Genomic DNA, 26,109 nt, shown 5'->3' with positions numbered 1-26,109 from the left:
CAGTAGTATTTCTTCTACCATGAGTAACCTTCCAGGACCAGATCAAAATCTGGTTGCGGTGGATCAGCTGGTAGAAGTTGAAGATGTTGAAGATACAGAGACTCTGGAAGGAAATGTTCATCAGATTCTATTGGGAAATGTGCAGACCATACCGATACAGATTATAGACAGCCCGCCAGTTCTTAGTAAGTTAAAATCATCTTTTTTTTTTTTTAAACCTTTTTGGACTATCATCGGTATTACACTACAGAAAAAAACTATTGTTTTTTATTCAGTGAGTATATAATATATAAATAAATAAAATAAAACCAGAAGAAAAAGAAAAGTTTTGTGAGCATGAGTTTAATAGCTTGTAAACTTAATTTTTTTTCTTTATCGAGATTATTCATTCCCTAACTACCTAGTGTTACATGGAAAATCTGTGGTGATGTGAAATCAGGAAGGTCATTTTTGTATACATGATCAAAAATTAGAAAAATGAAAAGCTATTCAGTATAAAGATTATCATAGAAAGATTGCAACACAAAAAAATGGGGTGAAGTTTGCAGATTAAAGGTTAAAAAGGATTTTGAGTTGTAAAGTTACATGTTGAGTTCTATGGAAATTGAAAGGGAATTAGGAAGACTTGAGGACTTAGGTTTAATCAAGACTTTGTTACCTTCACTTTGGAATGAAACCAGTCAACATAGTAATAAATAAACTCTGAATTCCTACTTGATGTATGCCACAAATTGTTCTGGATTGGGCATTTTTGTGAAGAGAGATTTGCAGTTTGCCTTGAAGAAAAAAAAGTCTTCTTAGAAATTATCCTTAGAACATATATTTTCCCTCCATGTATGAGATAGTTCCTTCCAGAAAAGAGTCATTGTCTTTTAAATTTATTACTTTTAAGAAAATTTATCCAGAGAGCTATGGCAGTTGGCTCTAGGAAATTTAGTGGAAGAGAGGAACAAGGAATATACATGAAGTGATCCTTACAGCTGCTCCATGAAATAGCCAGCGATGTTCCCATTCTGCAGACGGGGAGGCCAAGCTCTGGGAGGTTTACGTAATTGCATTAAAATCACATGTAGTAAGTGACAGGACATTTGAAGCCAGATCTGTCTGCCTCCAAAGCATCTTCCCGTTCTAAGATGCTTCCTCCCTCTCTTGTGCCAGGGTATTTCTGGGAGCTCTAATTTAAATTGCCTTAAAAGAGACCCTTTTTGGATCTGAACTTGCATGATGTATCAAGTTAGATCATGATCTGAGAGACTATGTCACCTAAATATGAATTTGCAGGTTTACTCAAATCTATCCTGTATTGGTTTTCTTGATATGGCATAAGCTAAAGTCTAATCCATATGTGACAATCATTAGGTGTGTTCAGTGCACTTCTGACCAAGTAGAATCCCCTTAAGTTTGGTTGCCTGTAGCAACTGAAAAACTGATATTTTCCTGAGAATTGGTAGAGAAAAAAACTGATAGTTTTCTGAGAAAGAGAAAGATTTTATAGTTGGTATCCTGGGTGCCAGATGTCAGTAGTATTGCTGGTTTGCTGCATTTACATTAATTTGCTCATAAGTACTTTTGAAATCAGAATGATTGTACATTCTGAAATATTTCAGATAAGCAACACCTAGCTGTATAGCTAAGTCAGAGCTATCATTTGAGATGTGGCGTATTTTCTTCTGAAGTACTTATGTAGGACAGTTTCTTTATGGAGGGAACATTTTTTAAAAATATATGAACATGCATGAAAACCATATGAATGGTAACACAGCAGTGATTTGTAGTACATGCTTGATGTTTGTAAAAAAGAAAAATTTTTCAAATAATGAGAGGCTTCCTCACTTTTGGGCACATAAGTATTTAAAGACATTTAAGTTTAACTATGAGATATTCCTCATAATTTCATCAAATTATGGACTGCTTTTTGGTCAGAGTATCTTTTGAAGAGAATAACTTGGCAGTTTTATTGGTTTCTTCTCTTTTTTTTCATCCTGAAGGAATTTACCGTGAATGACCATTAAGATGTCAGAAGCACTGAGTTCTTAAATACACCAATTGATTTTCTAAATTACTTGGTTCTAGCAAAATACTGTTTTTGTGCTTTGTTTCTAAATTCATATAATTTTTAAGATTCCAGTATTATAAATTATATTAACCATTAGGGTTTTTCTTTTATGTTTGGTTTTAAAGTTGAAGAAAATTCAGAAGGTACCATTTCTGTGAACCAAGTTAAGCAAGAACCCAAAGAACCAGCATTGTCTCTGGAAGCAAAACCAAATTTGGACTGTAAGAAATTATCTGCTACATAAATTATTGAAGCTTTTCAGAATTTACAACTCTGGTGACTTCTGATGTCATAGAAAAAGAAGGTGAATGTAATCAAAGCACAACGTTGTGATAAGTGGACTGAAGACTGGGTCAATGAGCAGCTTTAATTCAAAACTGACATTTGTTGCTATTTTTACCTTAAGAGATATTTTACTCTTATTTTATATAATTCTTATACTTTTTGATTATCTGATAAGGCCAGTATTTCAAAAGATCATCTGAACTTATCCACAGTGATATAGTCTGAACACAAATAGTTATCTAATTCATCCTTTGAAAATATCTAATTTTGGTTCTTAAAAAAGAACATCAAAAACAGTATGTGAGTATATATGTGTGTGTGTGATGATTTTTTTAAGTTTTAAAAGAACTTACTCCCTCTTTAAAGTTATGAAGAAAAATTTTAAATTAAGACGAGAATATCTGAAGTCTGTCTCATTTGGAAAGAAAAAACAGATTTTGCATCATAATATTAAGCCCAACATTGACATCTGTGAAAACTATGTAGTTGCATTTTAACTTCTTCCATAACTAGAAATAAGTAGTATACCAATGGTCATCTCATAGAAATTTACTGTGTCATGATTAAGTACTGAGAATTTTAACTTGAGTCAAATAAGGAAGAGAAATAAATGCCTTTTGCATGGATTTATATGGTGTTATAGTTAAAAATACTATTTATGGGTTGAAAAATGTAGAAATGGAGAGAATTCAGAAAGAATAATAGAATTCCCTGGTGTTTATAAATAGTCAGGGGAACTTTTTGATATTAGCAGAAGATGTTTGTTCCTATTTTGTATTAAAGCAGCAGCTCTGGTTAGAAAAGAATTTGAGTTGTACTTATTTTTCTGTGCCAGAGTTCTTAATAAATTGATGGTATTTGAAAGATGGTAATCTTTCAAGGTAAAAATTTATAGTTTAAAATTTAGCTCGTATTTAAAACTTTAAAACAACTAGTGTATTATATTTGCTTGTTGAATAAGCATATTTACTTCAAATACTGAATACGTACTAATCAGTATATTCATTATAAGCTTCTCTTTTCTGGAAGGTTGGTAAATTAGAAATGTCAATTATAGCTATCAAGAAATCAACCTAAAGCCTTCCCCCCACCCCCACCCAGAGACCTTTTGTGTGTATATTTAAATTTTCATTTCAAAATAATAATGATTTCCAATGGATATTAGTGTTTAATATTCAAAGCATAGAGCATATGAAATTTAACTTTAGTACTTTATATGAATATGAGTCCTTTTGGCTTTTCTAAGTCCAGTCTCACATTCTTAATTCACTTTGTTTCAGGTACACAACATGTATCTTAAGTATAAAGCACTGTTACTTTAGAAGTAGATAGAATTCTAAAATTCCTTGCTCTTTATATTTAAACCCTATTTAACATAAAATTTATTATTTATACCTCTATTTAATGCAAAGTTAATATTCAGTTACATACATGATTTTTTTCATAATTTTTTAAAATAAGAATTGCTTTTCCTTTTCCTAAGAATCGAAAATACTTGATGTCAGCATTTGTAGAGGCAGGCTGCCAAATCTGTGTTGTATGTGCATGTGTGTGAAGTCAGTGCAAAGCTGAACACAACTCTTAGTTACCTCAAACCCAGAATTTTCTTAGTTTGTGTGTACTTAACGGGTATAAGTCCAAATTAATTTATAGTTTAATATTGCATTGTGGTTAATATTCTTTTCATTTGTTATTTCTAGTTTTTATGGAAACTTTTTACAGTATTTCAAGTAATAGATCTTTACTTTTCATTAATGACAATAGATAATTATAGTTTCTTGAGCTATATTCCTTTGGAGACATTCCTTGCTTTTTGATGTTGAGTTGTTAAGGAGAAATGCTTGTTAAGATACAGACTCTAGTCAGTTACCTAGGAGGATGAGAGATGGTAGAGGATCCAGACTTTGGCACCTAAAAAAGAACAAAACATAGTTTAGAAACATTTCTCACTCCATGCTATGTGACTGTCTCTTCCGACATTTTTTTCATGAGAACAGAAAGTTGCAGTACATCCTCCCCATAAGCAAAAAGAGAAAGAAAAAAAGAGCATGAAGGTTTAAATCCCTAATTGTATACTCTTTTGGTTTTTAGGTAGGAACTGGAACTATCAGTATTTTCATGTAAGTATTTTAATGAGTAGCTCTTTAAAAATGCTTTCTAAATTAGTTTATAAAAATTCATTTGTCCTCTAAATGCATGTTCAGTTACAGTATATCAGTATTGTATTTTAAAGGTGCTTAGCATTGCTTTTTCAAAAGATGTTTACATATTTTCAATATTCAGTTAATTTTTAAATGCCCAGGGTATTAAATAGCACATAGAGTTTTCAGTATCTGTATTTGGCATTCTCCTAACAGCTCTACAGCAAAGTTTGACATATGCTCTTTTGTGTCATGTATTACAAGGTGTAATATCTGTAGTAGAAAGTTGGGTGTTCAAAATAAGCACTCAGAATTCATTATTACAGCTGAGCTTGTTTCTTCATTGTGGTTATCATGTTCCAAGCCTCTGAGTGAACATTATATATACTACAGTGAATTATAGGTAAACACAGCCATGGTGAGTCTTTCCTTCAATTTTCTATGTAAGTGGTTAACATAATTAAAAAGCTTTTATGTCTTATACAAGGTAAATGTTTCCTAAAAGTCACAAAAGTAATTGAAAATAGACTTGATGATATGGTCCTGCATTAGAGTTTCTAATCTTGAGGCCTAGCCGTGTGTGTTCCATCTTTATATCCTGTCAAAATACATACTTAATCATGTGAATATAAGAAAGATGCAGTTTAATTTTGTACCAGGTTTTTTAAAAAGTTTAAAATGTGTGTATATATATGTGTGTGTGTGTGTGTGATATATATATATATAGTAACTTAATGTTTAGTGTCCTTGTTATAATTTTTTTCATTAAAAAATCTTGTGTTATTTTTTTCTTACACTTGTTAGTTTTCTTTTTATACATTTCCTGGGCATAGTGGTAATTTTGTTCATCTTGAAGATGCTAAATAAACACATTAATACCTGAAAATATTGGCTAGAGATTTATGTTCAATTTGGAACCTGGACATTCTAAAGGATAACTACCAGTAATTCGTGTTATCATTATGTTAGGGAATATATATGTATTTAGTGCTCTCAGCTTAGCCAACTATCAGCATTTTAAAACAATGCATGTAATAAGGTATAAATAATTCTTCCTCCCTCCCCCCCGCCATATTTTTTGCATTATAACATCTTCAATACAGTTTTATGTTTTTGGAGTAATAATAAGAATATATGATTTAAAAGGAAGGGATCATTAATTTTTTTCCCTCTTGGCTTTTTTTCTTTCTTTCTTTTTACCCCTTTATTCCACTCTGCCTGTTTTTCAGGATCATAGAGTATCTTACTCTCTCCAGAAAGGGACTGTATTGACTCTTTCCCATTAACTGATTAGGCTTTAGACATTTTAAATAATGTACTAGTTTTATCTAAATATCTGTTCAGTTCAGTTCAGTTGCTCAGTTGTGTCCGACTCTTTGCGACCCTATGAATTGCAGCATGTCAGGCCTCCCTGTCCATCACCAACTCCCGGAGTTTACTCAAACTCATGTCCATTGAGTCAGTGATGCCATCCAGCCATCTCATCCTCTGTCGGCCCCTTCTGCCCCCAATCCCTCCTGGCATCAGGGTCTTTTCCAGTGAGTCAACTGTTTGCGTGAGGTGGCCAAAGTATTGGAGTTTTCAGCTTCAGCATCAGTCCTTCCAGTGAACACCCAGGACTGATCTCCTTTAGGATGGACTGGTTGGATCTCCTTGCAATCCAAGGGACTCTCAAGAGTCTTCTCCCAACACCACAGTTCAAAAGCATCAATTCTTCGGCGCTCAGCTTTCTTCACAGTCCAACTCTCGCATCCATACATGACCACTGGAAAACCCATAGCCTTGACTAGACAGACCTTTGTTGGCAAAGTAATATCTCTGCTTTTCAATATGCTGTCTAGGTTGGTCATTACTTTCCTTCCAAGGAGTAAGCATCTTTTAATTTCATGGCTACAGTCACCATCTGCAGTGATTTTGGAGCCCAGAAAAATAAAGTCAGCCACTGTTTCCACTGTTTCTCCATCTGTTTGCCATGAAGTGATGGGACCAGATACCATGATCTTTGTTTTCTGAATGTTGAGCTTTAAGCCAACTTTTTCACTCTACTCTTTCACTTTCATCAAGAAGCTCTTTAGTTCCTCTTCACTTTCTGCCATAAGGGTGGTATCATCGGCATATCTGAGGTTATTGATATCTGTAATTCTACTCAATTAACTTAGTGGTGATGACAAAGCCTAGTATACTTCGGCCACAGACGGGTTAGCTATATTCTGTAATATAAATATAAATGTTCATTGCTGACTGAATTTTTAAAACTTAAGGAATAAAATTAGAATTTTAAAAAAAATCACACTTGTTAATGGAAAATTAATTTCTGAGAAAAATGAACTATGATTAGTATGGAAAATGTTTGAGAATGCAATATGGGTATAAGTGCAGGGGAGATGTTGCTTAATAGTGCAAACTTACAACTAGTAGTTATGTAAGTCCTGGAGATCTGATGTACTTACTGCATGGTGACTATAGTCAACAATACTGTATTATATATATCAGAGTTGCTCAGAGTCGATCTTAATTATTCTCACTACAAAAAGAATAATAATTAGTAGACATAGTAGAGGTATTAGCTAAAGATATAGTGGTAATCATATTGCAATGTATAAATTATCAGATTAACACATTATATACCTTAAATGTTATATGTCAGTTATATCTCAATTTAAAAAAGAATTTTAAAACCAAAGGACAGACTGGGAGTCAGATACCAGCAAGAGTTTTTATTTTTTAACTATCTCTGTTGAAGTGGGTAATTGACATATAATAAACTGCACACATTTAAAGTGTACAGTTAGGTAAGTTTTGATGTATATATATACATCTATGAAACCATCACCACAGTCAAGATAAGGAACATGTCTATCACCCCAAAAAGATTTTTAGTGTCCCTTAGTAATCCATTTCCATTTCTTCCTGCCTCTACTCCTACCTGCCCTACCCTGTCCCCAACAATTGCTATACTGGTTTCTGTCACTACAGATCAATTTATTACATACACTAGTTTATAAAAATAAAATCATGTAGTATGAACCTTTTAAAAATCTGACTTTTGTCACTCAGAATGGTTATTCTAAGGATCATCTGTGTCACAAGATGTATGAATAGTTCATTCCTTTTTAATGCTGAGTAGTATCCCATTGTGTAAATATGCCGTAAATTGTTTATCCATCTAGCTGTTGATGGACATTTAGATTGTTTACAGTTCTTGACTATTACAAATAATGCTGCAATGGACATTTGTGTAAGTCTTTGTATGGACTATGCTTTCATTTCTTTGGGTTAAATATCTATAGGAGTACAATTGCTGGGTCATATGGTAAGTATAAATTTAACTTTTTAAGAAACTCTCAAGTGATTTTCCTAAGTGACTGTACCATTTTTACATTCCAATTTGAAGTGTATGAGAGTTCTAGGTGCTGTATATTGTAGGTAACACTTGGTAGGAACAGGCTTTTACATTTTAGGCACTATTAATAGGTGTGTAGTAGTAGCTCATTATCATTTTAATTTTCATTTCTCTAGTGACTAATACTGTTGAGCATCATTTCATGTTTCATTTTCCATCTGTATTTCTTCTTTCAGTGTCTGAATCATTTACCTGTTTTTAAATTGAATTGTTGTTTTCTTATAGAGGTTTAAAAAGTATACCCTAGATATAAGTCCATTACTTGTACGAAACATGATTTAACATGTATTTTCACCTGATGTTTTTACTCTCAGAATCTTTTGAAGGGCAGAAGTTCTTAATTTTGATATCTAATTTATCATTTTTTTTTCTTTAAAGATTATATTTTTGTGTTGTATCTAAGAGATCTTTGCCTAACCCAAGTTTAGATTTTCTTCTATGTTTTCTTCTGAAAATTTTATAACTTTGGGTTTAAATTTAGATCGGTGATTCATTCTGAGTTAATTTCTGTATACAAGTACAGGACATAGAGTGACTCCTTTGAGCATTTGAGTATTGATTTGTTCCAGCATCATTTTTTGAAAGAATTATACTTTCCCCATTGAATTGAATTTATCCCTTTGATAAAAATCCATTTTTTCTCTCTCTCTCTATGTATGTGTGTATATATATATATATACACACACACACACACACATACATACATGTCAGTTTCTAGACTCTGTTCCCTTCCATTGATCTATTGTCTATCTCCTATCTCAGTGGTCTCAACTGAGGCAATTTTGTCTCTAGGGAACATTTGGCAAAGTTTGGAGACCACTTTAGTTATCAAAACAAGGGCGATATCACTGGTTTCTGGTAGATAGATGTAAGCCAGAGATGCTGCTCAGCTTCATACAGTACATAGGACAGATTCCACAACAAAAATTGTCGGGCCTAAAATGTGAATAGTACTGAAACTGAAAATCTCTAGTCTATTTTGACACCCAGTACCACACTGTCTTGATTACTATACCTTTATAATAAGTCTTGAAGTCAGATAGTGTAAATCCTTGAGCCTTATTCTTCTTTATTTTTTAAAAATATAAATTTATTTATTTTAATTGGAGGTTAATTACTTTACAATATTGTATTGGTTTTGCCATACATCAACATGAATCCACCACAGGTATACACGTGTTCCCCATCCTGAACTCCCCTCACTCTTCCCTCCCCGTACCATCCCTCTGGGTCGACTCAGTGCACCAGCCTCAAGCATCCAGTATCATGCATCGAACCTGGACTGGCAATTCGTTTCACATATGATATATTATACACGTTTCAATACCAGTCTCCTAAGTCATCCCCCCCTCGCCCTCTCCCACAGAGTCCAAAAGACTGTTCTTTACATCTGTGTATCTTTTGCTGTCTCGCATACAGGGTTATTATTACCATCTTTCTAAATTCCATATATATGCATTATTATACTGTATTGGTGTTTTGCTTTCTGGTTTACTTCACTCTGTATAATAGGCTCCAGTTTCATCCGCCTCATTAGAACGGATTCAAATGTATTCTTTTTAATGGCTGAGTAACACTCCATTGTGTATATGTACCACAGCTTTCTTATCCATTCATCTGCTGATGGACATCTAGGTTGCTTCCATGTCCTGGCTATTATAAACAGTGCTGCGATGAACACTGGGGTACACGTGTCTCTTTCAATTCTGGTTTCCTCGGTGTGTATGCCCAGCAGTGGGATTGCTGGGTCATAAGGCAGTTCTATTTCCAGTTTTTTAAGGAATCTCCACACTGTTCTCCATAGTGGCTGTACTAGTTTGCGTTCCCACCAACAGTGTATGAAGGTTCCCTTTTCTCCACACCCTCTCCAGCATTTATTGCTTGTAGACTTTTGGATTGCAGCCATTCTGACTGGTGTGAAATGGTACCTCATTGTGATTTTGATTTGCATTTCTCTGATAATGAGTGATGTTGAGCATCTTTTCATGTGTTTGTTAGCCATCCGTATGTCTTCTTTGGAGAAATGTCTGTTTAGTTCTTTGGCCCATTTTTTGATTGGATCATTTATTTTTCTGGAATTGAGCTGCAGGAGTTGCTTGTATATTTTTGAGATTAGTTGTTTGTCAGTTGCTTCATTTGCTGTTATTTTCTCCCATTCCGAAGGCTGTCTTTTCACCTTGCTTATCGTTTCCTTTGTTGTGCAGAAGCTTTTAAGTTTAATTAGGTCCCATTTGTTTATTGAACCTTACTATTCTTTTTCAATTTTGTTTTGGCTGTTTGTTTTTTCATGTGTTTTAGAGTCACCTTGTCAATTTCTTAAAAAACAAGCAAACAAACAAAAAACCTGATAGAATTTTGATTGGAATTATATAGAATATACAGCTGAATTTGGGAGTAATTGAAATCTTAATATTGACTTATTTTTTCTCTCCAATGTATTAGATTTTTCAGTGTAGAAATTTGACATATCTTTTATCAGATTTATCACTAAGACTTTATAAATGGTATTGTTCTTAATTTCAGTGTCTGATTTTTGCATTAGTATGCAGATAAACAGTTGATTTTATTTTTATGAACTTTATATCTTGCAACCTTATTAAACTCATGTGTTAGTTCTAATAATTTTTTGGTAGCATCTATCAGATTTTCTAGATAGACAGTCATGTTGTTTTATATCTTCCTTTCCAATCTGGATGACTTTTATTTCTTTTTCTCAGCTATTACACTGGCTAGAACCTGAAGTACAATTGTGATTGTAAGTGACTGGAGTGGACGTACATACTTTGTTTCTTATCCTTCACTATTAACTCTAATACCATAAGTTTTGCATAAGTCTTCTATCAAATTGAGTGAGATTCTTTCTGTTCTGGGCTTCCTGAAAGTTTTTATTAAGAATGGATATTTGATTATATCAAGTGCTTTTTCTGGAATTATTGAGATGATTATTTGGTTTTCTTACCTTTGTTGTTGGAGAAGGCAATGGCACCCCACTCCAGTACTCTTGCCTGGAAAATCCCATGGGTGGAGGAGCCTGGTAGGCTGCAGTCCATGAGGTCGTCAAGAGTCAGACATGACTGAGCAACTTCACTTTCACTTTTCACTTTTCATGCATTGGAGAAGGAAATGGCAACCCACTCCAGTGTTCTTGCCTGGAGAATCCCAGGGACAGAGGAGCCTGGTAGGAGGCAGTCTATGGGGTCGCACAGAGTCGGACACGACTGAAGCGACTTAGCAGCAGCAGCAGCAGCAACCTTTGTTGTATGTTTGCTTTTATTGGAGAGCTTTCTCATTCATAGTTTTCTTATTTCTAGTTGTGGCCTTTTCTACCTAGAGAAGTTTCTTTAGCATTTGTTATAAAGCTGGTTTCGTGGTGCTGAATTCTCTTAGCTTGTATGTAAAGCATTTGATTTTTCTGTCAAATCTGAGTGAGAGTCTTGCTGGTCAGAGTATTCTTGATTGTGGGTTTTAATGTTTCATGACTTTAAATATATTGTGCCACTTCCTTCTGGCCAACAGTTTCTGCTGAAAAATCAGCTGATAACCTTATAGCAATTCCCTTGTATTGTATTTGTTACTTTCCCCTTGTTGCTCTTATTCTCTCTTTGTCTTTGAAAGTGAAAGTGAAGTCGCTCAGTTGTGTCCGACTCTTTGCGACCCCATGGACTGTAGCTTACCAGGCTCCTCCGTCCATGGAATTTTCCAGGCAAGAGGCCTGGAGTGGGTTGCCATTTCCTTCTCCAGGGGATCTTCCCAGGGTTTGAACCCGGGTCTCCCGCACTGGAGGTAGACGCTTTACTGTCTGAGCGACCAGGGAAACCTTAATTAATTTTTCATCAATTTGATGTGTTCCTCCTTAACTTTATCCTGTATGGGAATCTCTGTGCTTCCTGGACTTGCGCTACTCTTTCCTTTCCCATGTTAGGGAACTTTTCAGCTATTAAATCTTCAAATATTTTATCAGGCCCTTTCTGTTTTCTCCTGTTGGGAACTCTATAATGTGAATGTTGATGTGCTAAACACTATCCTCAGTTCAGTTCCGTTCAGTCACTCAGTCGTGTCTGACTCTTTGCGACCCCATGAATTGCAGCACGCCAGGCGTCCCCGTCCATCACCAACTCCTGGAGTTCACTCAAACTCATGTCCATCGAGTCGGCGATGCCATCCAGCCATCTCATTCTCTGTCGTCCCCTTTTCCTCCTGCCCCCAACCCCTCCCAGCATCAGAGTCTTTTCCAATGAGTCAACTCTTCGAATCAGGTGGCCAAAGTATTGGAGTTTCAGCTTCAGCATCAATCCTTCCAAAGAACACCCAGGACCGATCTTTAGAATAGACTGGTTGGATCTCCTTGCAGCCCAAGGGACTCTCAGGAGTCTTCTCCAACACCACAGTTCAAAAGCATCAATTCTTCGGCGCTCAGCTTTCTTCACAGTCCAACTCTCACATCCATACATGACCACTGGAAAACCCATAGCCTTGACTAGACAGACCTTTGTTGGCAAAGTAGTGTCTCTGCTTTTGAATATGCTATCTAGGTTGGCCATAACTTTCCTTCTAAGGAGTAAGCATCTTTTAATTTCATGGCTGCAGTCAGCATCTGCAGTGATTTTGGAGCCCCCAAAAATAAAGTCTGACACTTTTTCTACTGCTTCCCCATCTGTTTCCATGAAGTGATGGGACCAGATGCCATGATCTTCATTTTCTGAATGTTGAGCTTTAAGCCAACTTTTTCACTTTCATCAAGAGGCTTTTTAGTTCCTCTTCACTTTCTGCCATAAGGGTGGTGTCATCTGCATATCTGAGGTTACTGATATTTCTCCCGGCAATGTTGATTCCAGCTTGTGCTTCTTCCAGCCCAGCATTTCTCTTGATGTACTCTGCATAGAAGTTAAATAAGCAGGGTGACAATATACAGCCTTGACATCCTCTTTTTCCTATTTGGAACCAATCTGTTGTTCCATGTCCAGTTCTAACTGTTGCTTCCTGACCTGCATATAGGTTTCTCAAGAGGCAGGTCAGGTGGTCTGGTATTCTCATCTCTCTCAGAATTTTCCACAGTTTCTTGTGATCCACACAGTCAGAGGCTTTGGCATAGTCAATAAAGCAGAAATATATGTTTTTCTGGAACTCTCTTACTTTTCCGATGATCTAGTGGATCTTGGCAGTTTGATCTCTGTTTCCTCTGCCTTTTCTAAAACCAGCTTGAACATCTGGAAGTCCATGGTTCACGTATTGCTGAAGCCTGGCTTGAAGAATTTTGAGCATTACTTTACTAGCATGTGAGATGAGTGCAGTCTTGCAGTAGTTTGAGCATTCTTTGGCATTGCCTTTCTGTGGGATTGGAATGAAAACTGACCTTTTCCAGTCCTGTGGCAACTGTCCTCATTTCTTTTTATTCTTTGTTCTGTTCTCTGTTGGTGATTTCCACCATTCTGTCTTCCAGCTCACTTATCTGTCCTTCTGTCTCATTTATTCTGCTATTGAGTCCTAGTGTGCTTTTCATTTCAGTTATTGTACTTGTTCAGCGGTTTATTTATTTTTTAAAATCTTTTGTATTGTATTTCTTATATCTTCTTAGTGTGCCTCTGTTTTTCTGATATCTTTAATCTCTTTACTCTCATTACTCTGAATTCTTTTTCAAGTAGATTTTCTATCTCCACTTTACTTAGTTATTCTTGTGGTGTTTTATATTGTTCCTTCTTCTGAAACATAGTCCTCTGCCTCATTTTGTCTGACTTCCTATGTTTGTGGTCCACAGGCTGCAGGACTGTAGTTCTTCTTCTGATGTCTGCCCCTGATGGGTGAGGCTAGTCCAAGAGACTTGAGCAGGCTTTCTGGTGGGAGGGACTGATCCCTGCCCCCAATGGGTGGAGCTGGGCCATGTCAAGGGATATGTTTAGAAGAAGCTGTGGATCTAAAGTAATTTTGATTGATCTAAAGTAATTTCCAAGAACTGCATGTTTGGAAAGCAACCACCTTTGAGGGTATAATTTCCAATCCTCACTGTGGTCACTGTTTCAATCCTAATGATTCAACTTTGTGTGTACCATCATGAGAGGTAGGTGCCATGTAGGATACCAAAAGGAATAATTCAAACGTTTCCCTCCAGGAAAATAAGTGTCTATTACATGAGATTTTTAACTATATACAATATAGAAAATGGTAAATTTGATAATAGGAATTGTTGTTGTTCAGGAGCTAAATTTGGTCCAATACTTTGCAACCCCATGGACTGAAGCGTGCTAGGCTTCCCTGTCCTTCACCATCTCCCAGAACTTGCTAAAATTCATGTCCATTGATTCGTTGATGCCATCCAGCCATCTCATCCTCTTCGTTTCCTTCTCCTGCCTTCAGTCTTTCCCAGCATCAGGGTCTTTTCCAGTGAGTTGACTCTTTGCATCAGGTGGCCAAAGTATTGGAGCTTTAGCTTCAGCATCAGTCCTTCCAGTGAATATTCAGGGTTGATTTCCTTTAGAATTTACTGATTTGATCTCCTTGCTGTCCAAAGGACTTTCCAGAGTCTTCTTCAACACCACAGTTCAAAAGCATCAATTCTTCAACACTCAGCCTTCTTTGTGCTCCAACTCTCACATCTGTACATGACTACTGGAAAAACCATAGCTTTGACTATATGGACCGTGTTGGGAAAGTGATGTCTCTGCTTTTTAAGACTTTATCCAGATTTGTCATAGCTTTTCTTCCAAGAAGCAAGTGCCTTTTAATTTCATGGTTGCAGTCACCCTCTGCAGTGAAGAAAATAAAGTCTGTCACTGCTTCCATATTTTTCCCTGTCTTTGCTGTGAAGGGATGGGACTGAATGCCGTGATCTTAGTTTTCTGAATGTTGAGTTTTAAACCAGATTTTTCATTCTCTTCTTTCACCTTCATCAAGAGGCTCTTTAGTTCCTCCTTGCTTTCTGCCATTAGGGTGGAATCATCTGCATATCTGAGATTGTTGATCGTCCTCCTGGCAATCTTAATTCCAGCTTGTGATTCATCTAGCCTGGAATTTTGCATGTTGTACTCCACATACAAGTTAAATAAGTAGGGTGACAAAATACAGCCTTGATGTACTCCTTTCCCAAATTTGAGCCAGTCCGTTGTTCCATGTCCAGTTCTGTTGCTTCTTGATCTGCATATGTTTCTCAGAAGGCAGGTAAGATGGTATGGTATTTATTCCCATCTCTTCAAGAATTTTCCACAGTTTATTGTGATTCACACAGTTAAAGGCTTTAGTGTAGTCAGTGAAGCAGATGTAAATGTTTTTCTGGATAATAGGATGACAGATAAAATTATATATAATAATTCAGAGGAAGAAGGCATTACCTCCAAGGAACAGAACTGAGATTTTAATGAGTACTAGACATTGTGAAAGTGAAAGTCACTCCGTTGTGTCTGACTCTGCGACCCCATAGAGTAAACAGTCCATGGAATTCTCCAGGCCAGAATACTGGAGTGGGTAGAGTTTCCCTTCTCCAGGGGATCTTCCCAACCCAGGGATCGAACCCAGGTCTCCCACCTCGCAGGCGGATTCTTTAGCAGCTGAGCCACGAGGGAAGTCCAAGAATCCTGGAGTGGGTAGCCTATCTCTTCTCCAGGGGATCTTCCCAACCCAGGAATCGAACCAGGGTCTCCTACATTGCAGGGGAATTCTTTACCAACTGAGCTATGCACTTATGCTTTATTTATTTATTTATGTATTTTTTTGGTTAAAGCACTTGGCATTTTGCCTGGGATAAAGTAAGTGGCTTCTTATTACTAGAGCTTCGACTTGTGGTTAATAGCATATGCTAGGATTTGAATCCTACTTCCTCTTTACTAGCTGGACAAATTACTGTGACTTTTAAGTTTTTCATTTTTTTAATCTGAGGGAGTAGTAGTCATAGCTACCTAACTGAATTGTTTGAGAATTTAGTGAGTTAACCCATGTTAAGCTTTTAAACAGAATCTGATACATGCTGCTCAATATGTTAATTTTTATAATTAATCTTATTAATATTGAGCTTTAAAATCTGGAAATGTAAACATTATCCTTACTTTCAAGATAGTGTATCTGTTAGGGAACACCTTTGGCTACTCACAACAGAGACATCATTATGGGGGCTTAATCAAAGAGTTTGGTTTTATTTTTCCTGTGAAACCAAGTCCAAAGGCAGTCTAATCAGACTGACCAGAGGTGGTTACTCTACCTCCAGCAATGATCAACATTAAGACAGGAAGAACTGTCTTAAGACCTGATGTGAAGGAAAAGACCCAGATGCTGGGAAAGATTGAAGGCAGGAGGAGAAGGGTCCTGACAGAGGATGAAATGATTGGATGGCATCACTGACTCGATGTACATGAGTTGAGCAGGCTTCAGGAGTTGATTGACAGGGAAGCCTGGTGTGCTGCAGTCCATGGGGTCACAAAGAGTCAGACATGACTGAATGACTGAACTGAACTAAAGACAGGAAGACTGGAATAGGAAAAGGTCTGAGTGAGTGAGCCAAAGATAATTATCAGAAGGAAAAGCAACTTCCACTTTCAACTTGTTGGTTACAACCATTGTATGATTACCTTCGTTACAAAGGATTCTCGAAAATATAGCTCTTTTTAAAGGGCACTTTACCACCCTAAGAAAAATTGTGGTTTTGTAAGAGAGAAAGAATTCATTGAATATCGTTTAAGCCACTAACAGTGTCTCCCACAAATTGGATAACTGAATTTCAGAATTAAATAATTTGCTTAAAGTTGTTACATAACTATTAAGTGATAAAGCTCTTTTTGGTACCAAAGTCTGACCAATACCATTCCACATTAGTTTTGCTACACAGTCCAGAAAAGCAAGTGATATTTTCAGAGTAGAATTTTTACACTGGATCTTTCATGACAGGCTATGACATGAGATTAAATTGCAGATGTATCGAATTCAAGGAGCAAGTAGAAGGAATTATATAGCTCATTTTGGGGGTGGTTGTAGGTTCATTGTGGTGAGAACTTTATTCAGGGAATTTAGGGAATTTAAGAAGGAGGGGAAATAATAGGTTTGAAAGATAAAAGACAGGTTAAATAATAGCAAGTCTACAGGGCTAGGCTAAGATTTTACATTTTGCTTAGTATGTGTTTAGAAGTCTCATTTAAATGATCTATTAAAATATCCTGTTGAATCAAAATGCTTTCCTAAAATCGGAGTGAAAAATTAAGCATCAGATTTTTGAAAGTAGATATGGTGATCCAATGGAAGTGATAGGGTAATTTATTGGGTACTGTAATATTAATAAAACTGTATAACATTTTTCTGGCCATGACTATTACATCTGTAATTGCTTTTAGAAACTTTTGTGTTTTTTATACTTATGTTCTATAAAAACATTCTAAAATCTTATAGATGGACATTCATTCATTTAAGAAACAGACTGCCTGCCTTTGGGGAGTTTATATTCCAGTAGAGGGTGATACACAATAAATAATAATATATGTCTATTATATGTACTTATATGTAATATATATGTTAGGTTGATAAGTAATATGAAATGAAAATGGAGCAGAGAAAGGGTTCAGTGTGGAGAGAATTTCAGTTTTAAATAGGGTAAGCAGAGTGGGCTTCATTAAGGAAGATGTAAGCAAATTTTTAAAGAGTAGGATTCTTAGGCAGATAGCATGAAGAATAATGCAGTTAAGAGGGAACTGCAAGATTGAGAAGTACTTGCTCTGCTTAAAGAAGCATGGGTACCTCATCTATGGATGGATGATGACCAGACAGACTACATGGGTAAAGATGCTAGTGGGTGGGTACAAGCGAAAATTTGTGGAAATACTATTCTTATTACTTCAGTTTTCTCAGTTAAATAAGAACCAAGACCCTTAGGGGAGCTTGGAGATTGGTGCAGGGGTGAAGGGGGGTCATGTGTTAGGGAGTTGAGGAGAAAAGCTAATAATAGAGTAAACTAGGAAAGAATATTAATAGTCCTACTTGATTCATTTGAGGTCATGTCCATAAATTGAGAATCGGATTAGTCAGAATGTTTGTGTGTTTTTCTCCACTCATGGGCAACAGTGACTTGAGTATTTATTGAGAACCAGACAATGTGTTACCTGCTGACTGTAAGAAAAATGAACTGAATCTAATCCTAACCCTACAGGGATTCAGTATAGTGGCAAGCAAACATTCAATCAACCAATTGTAAAATTATGTGGTTCAGTTCAGTTCAGTTCAGTCGCTCAGTCGTGTCCGACTCTTTGCGACCCCAGGAACCCCAGCACGCCAGCCCTCCCTTTCCATCACCATCTCCCGGAGTTCACTCAGACTCACATCCATCGAGTCCGTGATGCCATCCAGCCATCTCTTCCTCGGTCGTCCCCTTCTCCTCCTGCCCCCAATCCCTCCCAGCATCAGAGTCTTTTCCAATGAGTCAACTCTTCTCATGAGGTAACCAAAGTACTGGAGTTTCAGCTTTAGCATCATTCCTTCCAAATAAATCCCAGGGTTGATCTCCTTCAGAATGGACTGGTTGGATCTCCTTGCAGTCCAAGGGACTCTCAAGAGTCTTCTCCAACACCACAGTTCAAAAGCATCAGTTCTTCAGCACTCAGCTTTCTTCACAGTCCAACTCTCGCATCCATACATGACCACTGGAAAAACCATAGCCTTGACTAGATGGACCTTTGTTGGCAAAGTAATGTCTCTGCTTTTGAATATACTATCTAGGTTGGTCATAACTTTTCTTCCAAGGAGTAAGCGTCTTTTAATTTCATGGCTGCAGTCACCATCTGCAGTGATTTTGGAGCCCCCAAAAGTAAAGTCTGTTACTGATTCCACTGTTTCCCCATCTGTTTGCCATGAAGTGATGGGACCAGATGCCATGATCTTCGTTTTCTGAATGTTGAGCTTTAAGCCAACTTTTTCACTCTCCACTTTCAGTTTCATCAAGAGGGTTTTGAGTTCGTCTTCACTTTCTGCCATAAGGGTGGTGTCATCTGCATTTCTGAGGTTATTGATATTTTGTGGTAAGTGCTATCAATTCTAACAAAGGAAAAACCATTTTAAATCAAAGAAGTTCCAGGCTGTTGAACAATTCAGGTTGTGTAGGGAATAGCAGACCATTAGGCCAAAAATGCAGAAGATTGTGAAAGACTCACTTCTAAACTCTCACCTCCCTTTGTCCAATCAAAAAATATGTAATAAAAATTTTCCCTATTTCCATTCAGATCCCCTGTTTTGAAACTCATCTTAAACCAGATCCCCGAAGCTCATAAAGATTGTACCTCTGACTTCCCTGTGAAGACTGCTAAGACTATCAAAATAGTATTCTCCCTACTGCAGTAAGCAAAAAACTCAGTTTTGCTTTATCAACAGGTAATTTTGGAAGTATTTTAAAGGAGCCAATATTTGACTGTTTTGGAGGTCCCATCAAAATCTGACCAACTTGGAAACAGCATGTTTTCTGAGGCCCTTTGAGCCTGTGCAGGGTCTTTCAATGACAATGGTGAGATGGTGAGGTAAGTTCATATCGGGTTTGAACTCTGATTTCTTTTTTTTCTTAATCAAACACTACAAATGCAAATGCTAAGTTTTGTTTGTTAAATCTGAGAGTAACATCTAACAAGAAACTCTTTAAAAATCCATTGACTAGTCAGACTGAAAACCTTATTTGGGGTAGAAATCTGTATTATTACTGACAACACTACTGTGTGGCCTTGTCATTTCTTCATTGTGCATCTGTAAGTGGAAATTCATAAGGATGAAGGTGAGCAGAAGTTTTGTATATTCAGAAGGTTTCCCTTCAGACTAGCATCCCTTGGAAAAACTGTCTCAGGTCACTTATGAAAATCTTATCAGAACTTTACTTACTGTTGTTTTATTTTGTCCATTGGAAGTCTAGTTCTTGTTGTAGGGAGGGGCCCCAAGATACAAAGTAAATAAAATTTGACTTACTGGTGCCAGTTTATCTTTAGTCTACCTCTGCACTCACTCTCTGCTGACTATCTGTATTTGTACTAAAATCAAAATGTGTAATCTTAATTTTCTAAATGATAGAAGGATTATTTAGAATTTTAATGGTTGCTTTGGGGGAACTTTTGATATGAACAAAATTGTTCCTTTTGGGAGGCACTTTGAAGCAAAAAAGCAGCAACATATGAAACATACAGCCATCTATATTTTAAGGCAAGAGGAAACTTCCAGAATATATTCCAGGGATTATGAAATTGCCTCCTTAAAAGATTCCTTGGCAAAGACAAGGGGAAAATTTTAAAAAAAAGGAAAACCATATTTTTTTGATCCTTTCAAATCATAATTTGTATATAATGTCCTTTCTTCTTCTTTCCTCGTCCTGTGTTCCTCCATTTCCCTCTGTTCTGTCTCACCTTCTTTTTCTTCTTCCCTTCAGAATACCTCAGAAGGAGGTCTTATTTATCTAAAAGAGAAAGATTACTTTGTTTAATACGAGGTTCCCTCCCTATCATTACTACACAAGTATTAACAAGTACTGGCTCTTTAATCATGTAAATCAAATTGTCAGGGGACCTGAATTAATGTTTAAATCAATTATAATGATTCTCTCTCTCTGTCCCTCCCTTCCTCCCTCTCCCCCGTGCATGTATGTCAAAATAACTTTTGATGAATCTAAGTTTTCCCATCTCTTTAATTAAATAAAGATAATTAGTCTTTTAATGTTAATTTTGTATTTGACTAAAGCTCCCTCTCGTTTTTCCATTTTGTTCCTCTTCTCCTTTTCTCTCCCTAGGGAAACATTAAAGATTAATTGGTGAAAACAGTTATTCTGTCATCGTGTGCTCAGTCTGGCAATATCTAATGAATTTCTAAAATGGAAAGAAAAATAATGAAACTTTTTGTTTCTTTTCTTTAAAATTGCTTTTAAGAGACACTTCTGATTAAAACTATAAGAGAAAGAAGTCTTGTTTCCAAGATGAAGGGCTCTGAAACAGGATTTTTGAAGTTTTTGTACTTTTATTTATGATTATGAACATTATATAAAAGTGAAAGTGTTAGTTGCTCAGTTGTATCTGACTCTTTGCGACCCCAAGGACTATGAACCACCAGGGCTATAGCCCTACTCTGCCCATGGAATTCTCCAGGCAAGAATACTGGAGTGAGTAGCCATTCCCTTCTCTAGCTGATTTTCCCAACTCAGGGATGAACCCCAGTTTCCTCTATTGTAGGCGGATTCTTTACCATTTGAGCCACCAGGGAAGGCCTGAAATTTATATACTTACATAAAAATTTTTCATACAATATTTCTGATAAATAGATGAATCATTAGATAAATTAGAGTGAATTAATCATACTGGTTTAAAGGACTGAAAAACAATTATCTTTTCCTGACTTTAATATGTGAAATTACTGCCAATACAATATACTAGATTATATAAGAAGATTGAACATCTCATGATTTAAACTTTCTATATTTTTGCATTGGTTTTATGGGCCAAGTGAGGTAGCATTATAGTTTATATTTCTATGGATTGTTTAACATTACAAAAATTTAGAACCATTATTATTCAGTTCAGTCGCTCAGTCATGTCCGACTCTTTGCGACACCATGAATTGCAGCACGCCAGGCCTCCCTGTCCATCACCAACTCCCGGGGCTCACTCAAACACACGTCCATTGAGTCGGTGATGCCATCCAGCCATCTCATTCTCTGTCGTCCCCTTCTCCTGCCCCCAAACCCTCCCAGCGTCAGAGTCTTTTCCAGTGAGTCAACTCTTCGCATGAGGTGGCCAAAGTATTGGAGTTTCAGCTTTAGCATCATTCCTTCCAAAGAACACCCAAGACTGATCTCCTTGAGAATGGACTGGTTGGATCTCCTTGCAATCCAAGGGACTCTCAAGAATCTTCTCCAACACCACAGTTCAAAAGCATCAATTCTTCAGCACTCAGCTTTCTTCACAGTCCAACTCTCGCATCTATACATGACCACTGGAAAAACCATAGCCTTGACTAGATGGACCTTTGTTGGCAAAGTAATGTCTCTGCTTTTGAATATGCTGTCTAGGTTGGTCATAATTTTCCTTCCAAGGAGTAAAGCATCTTTTAATTTCATGGCTGCAGTCACCATCTGCAGTGATTTTGGAGCCCCCAAAAATAAAATCTGACACTGTTTCCACTGTTTCTCCATCTCTTTGCCATGAAATGATGGGACCAGATGCCATGATCTTCGTTTTCTGAATGTTGAGCTTTAAGCCAACTTTTTCACTCTCCTCTTTCACTTTCATCAAGAGGCTTTTTAGTTCCTCTTCACTTTCTGCCATAAGAGTGGTGTCATCTGCATATCTGAGGTTATTGATATTTCTCCCGGCAGTCTTGATTCGAGCTTGTGCTTCTTCCAGCCCAGCGTTTCTCATGATGTACTCTGCATATAAGTTAAATAAGCAGGGTGACAATATACAGCCTTGACATCCTCCTTTTCCTATTTGGAACCGGTCTGTTGTTCCATGTCCAGTTCTAACTGTTGCTTCCTGACCTGCATACAGATTTCTGAAGAGGCAGGTCAAGTGGTCTGGTATTCTCATTTCTTTCAGAATTTTCCACAGTTTATTGTGAACCACACAGTCAAAGGCTTTGGCATAGTCCATAAAGCGGAAATAGATGTTTTTCTGGAATTCTCTTGCTTTTTTGATGATCCAGCAGATGTTGGCAATTTGATCTCTTGTTCCTCTGCATCTTCTAAAACCAGCTTTTACATCTGGAATTTCATGGTTCACATATTACTGAAGCCTGGCTTGGAGAATTTTGAGCATTACTTTACTAGCATGTGAGATGAGTGCAATTGTGCAGTAAGTTGAGAATTCTTTGGCATTGCCTTTCTTTGGGATTGGAATGAAAACTGACCTTTTCCAGTCCTGTGGCCACGGCTGAGTTTTCCAAATTTGCTAGAGTATTGAGTGCAGCACTTTCACAGCATCATTTTTTAGGATTCGAAACAGCTCAACTGGAATTCCATTACCTCCACTAGCTTTGTTCGTAGTGATGCTTTCTAAGCCCCACTTGACTTCACATTCCAGGATGTGTGGCTCTATGTCAGTGATCACACCATCATGATTATCTTGGTCGTGAAGCTCTTTTATCCACAGTTCTTCTGTGTATTCTTGCCACCTCTTCTTAATGTCTTCTGCTCCTGCTAGGTCCATACCATTTCTGTTCTTTATTGAGCCCATCTTTGCATGAAATGTTCCCTTGGTGTCTCTAATTTTCTTGAAGAGATCTCTAGTCTTTCCCATTCTGTTGTTTTCCTGTTTCTTTGCACTGATCGCTGAGGAAGGCTTTTTTATCTCTTCTTGCTATTCTTTGGAACTCTGCATTCAGATGGGTATATTTTTCCTTTTCTCCCTTGCTTTTCACCTCTCTTCACAGCTATTTGTAAGGCCTCCTCAGACAGCCATTTTGCTTTTTTGCATTTCTTTTCCATGGGGATGGTCTTGATCCCTTTCTCCTGTACAATGTCACGAACCTCTGTCCATAGTTCATTAGGCACTCTATCAGATCTAGTCCCTTAAATCTATTTCTCACTTCCACTGTATAATCATAAGGGATTTGATTTAGGTCATAGCTGAATGGTCTAGTGGTTTTCCCTACTTTCTTCAACTTAAGTCTGAATTTGGCAATAAGGAGTTCATAATCTGAGCCACAGTCAGCTCCCGGTTTTGTTTTTGCTGACTGTATAGAGCTTCTCCATCTTTGGCTGCAAAGAATATAATCAATCTGATTTCGGTGTTGACCGACTGGTGATGATCATGTGTAGAGTCTTCTCTTGTGTTGTTGGAAGAGGGTGTTTGCTATGACCAGTGCATTTTCTTGGCAAAACTCTATTAGTCTTTGCCCTGCTTCATTCTGTATTCCAAGGCCAAATTTGCCTGTTACTCCAGGTGTTTCTTGCCTCCCTACTTTTGCATTCCAGTCCCCTTTAATGAAAAACACATGTTTTTTGGGTGTTCTAAAAGGTGTTGTAAGTCTTCATAGAATCGTTCAACTTCAGCTTCTTCAGCATTACTGGTTGGGGCATAGACTTGGATTACTGTGATATTGAATGGTTTGCCTTGGAAACGAACAGAGGTCATTCTGTCATTTTTGAGATTGCATCCAAGTACTGCATTTCGGACTCTTTTTGACCATGATGACTACTCCATTCCTTCTAAGGGATTCCTGCCCATTGTAGTAGATATAATGGTCATCTGAGTTAAATTCACTGATTCTATTCACCCATTCCATTATTACTAGAACCATTATTTTAACTAGGTAAAATTATAATGGTTCAGTTCAGTTCAGTTCAGTCACTCAGTCATGTCCGAGTCTTTGCGACCCCATGAATCGCAGCACGCCAGGCCTCCCTGTCCATCACCAACTCCCGGTCACTCAGACTCACGTCCATCAAATCAGTGATGCCATCCAGCCACCTCATCCTTTGTCATCCCCTTCTCCTCCTGCCCTCAATCCCTCCCAGCATCAGAGTCTTTTCCAGTGAGTCAACTCTTCGCATGAGGTGGGCAAAGTACTGAAGTTTCAGCTTCAGCATCATTCCCTCCAAAGAAATCCCAGGGCTGATCTTGGTATCTTTAAAAGGTTTATTATGATATTTCGATAATATGAAAATTCTTAAGAACTTTATATTTAACTAAAATTGTAATTTCTAGGTCCTTGAAGTGAAAATTGCTCAGTCATGTCTGACTCTTCGCAATCCCATGGACTGTAGCCTGCTAGGCTCCTCTGTCCATGGAATTCTCCAGGCCAAAATCCTGGAGTGGGTAGCCATTCGCTTTTCCAGGGTATCTTCCCAACCCAAGGACTGAACCCAGATCTCCCTCATTGCAGGTGGATTCTTTACCATCTGAGCCACCAGAGAAGCCCCAGGAATACTGGTGTGGGTAGCTTATTCCTTCTCCAGAGGATCTTCCTGGCCTAGCAATCAAACCGAGATCTCCTGCATTGCAGGTGGATTCTTTTACCAGCTGAGGTACTGGGAAGATCGTTAGGTAACTTAAAATAGGTTAGACAGATATTAAACTGAGTTATTTGATACATAATTTTTGAATACTTAGACAAAATCTAAAAAACAGAACATTGGCCACTAAATAGTTTTATCTTACTGTTGCTACTGTACATTTAAAAATAGATATAGATCAATAGGATGTGAAAATGCCTTTGGATTTTATTATATACATAGCATCCTTAAAATTTATAAATATAAAATCGTAAGCATGCTCACTAGAAAAATACAGTTCCTGGTGTTCTGTCTTTTAGTTGTCTGAGGAGGGGAAAAAGTTGAATGTCTAGTTTAATGCAGAAATTAAGACTGTATTCATATTAATACAAAAGGTTATGAATATGTATGCAAAATAATTTATGTAGAGGCAGTCCAAGCACAGGTTGGAAAACAATTTCCAGACTCAGAGTATTGCAGAAAGGAGTGAGTTTATTAAGAACAAAGAGCAGAGATAAAATCAGCAATGTGAGCACAGAGGGCTGACAACTCCTGACAGGCCAGGGAGAGTCGACAGTTTTCATGAGTTAATAGTCAATTTTTATAACCTCAAGACAAAATTTCTGCTGGAAGGTTGGTGTTAGGTGATTAGTTGGGGCAGTATAGGGTGTTTACTGGAGTGGGCATCTTTGTCTAATTGCCAGTCGGGTAGCTTGTTAGTAATGCTCATGAGCTTTTGGCAACAGCAACAAAGGGGCTCAGTCAACTTCCAAGGTTGCCTTGAATCTCGGCTCTGCTTCTGTGGCCTTCGTGCAAGGCCTTGCACCTTTGACCTTGGAGGCAGGATTCAACAATTTATATGATTTGTTTCTTCAAGAAATTGCTGCAGTTAAGTTGGTAAGTTCATAGAATGCTGAAATGGCCTTTTGAAAGCAGAGCTATGCATTAACTGAGAGGCAACATTCTGAAAGTTTGAGTGCCATCCTTGGTGATACAGTGTATGCATTACATCAAAGACCTCTGGATGGTGCTGTGTTCCAAACAGGAAGAATGCATGAGCCTAATAACAAAGGGGCAGAGGCAGGAGTGGCCGCATTTACCATCATTCCCAATGACACACTGGGAGATTTTGTGTTTTCCACCTCTTCAACTGTGGGCCCCGCAGGATTGTAGGCCCTGGTCCCCAAAGGGAGCATACTCTTGCCAGGGGGAACACAAAGTTTTAATGGAACTTACAAGATATAGCTGAAGTCAGGACATTGGAGTCCTTGTATCCAGGAACCAGCCGGTAAGAAGAGGCATCCACATT

At 37.3% G+C, this 26,109-nt stretch overlaps 1 protein-coding gene across 7 annotated transcripts in view; it reads left to right on the top strand.

Annotated features, from left to right (window-relative positions):
- CARF (calcium responsive transcription factor) overlaps positions 1-26,109 on the top strand; it is a 79,561-nt gene that overhangs the window by 49,482 nt on the left and 3,970 nt on the right. Inside the window, exons 15-18 of one of the 7 annotated variants that reach the window (XR_005719024.1) lie at positions 1-185; positions 2,182-2,360; positions 4,433-4,461; positions 19,217-19,359. The exon at positions 1-185 is cut by the window's left edge and continues 239 nt beyond it. Coding sequence is in view for 1 of the 7 variants with exons in the window: in XM_040228772.1 (XP_040084706.1) it covers positions 1-185; positions 2,182-2,300 (304 nt within the window). In the remaining 6 variants the exon portion in view is untranslated. Of the gene's footprint in view, positions 186-2,181; positions 5,369-19,216; positions 20,110-26,109 lie in introns of those variants that run through there. The other 6 variants (XR_005719022.1, XR_005719019.1, XR_005719020.1 and 3 more) reach the window with 6 other exon arrangements.

The sequence above is a fragment of the Oryx dammah genome, unplaced genomic scaffold, assembly GCF_014754425.2.
Source record: "Oryx dammah isolate SB20612 unplaced genomic scaffold, SCBI_Odam_1.1 HiC_scaffold_27, whole genome shotgun sequence".
Classification (NCBI taxonomy): Eukaryota; Metazoa; Chordata; class Mammalia; order Artiodactyla; family Bovidae; genus Oryx; species Oryx dammah.
The sequence above is the reverse complement of the archived record's forward strand: the minus strand, read 5'-3'. Positions and strand labels throughout refer to the sequence as shown.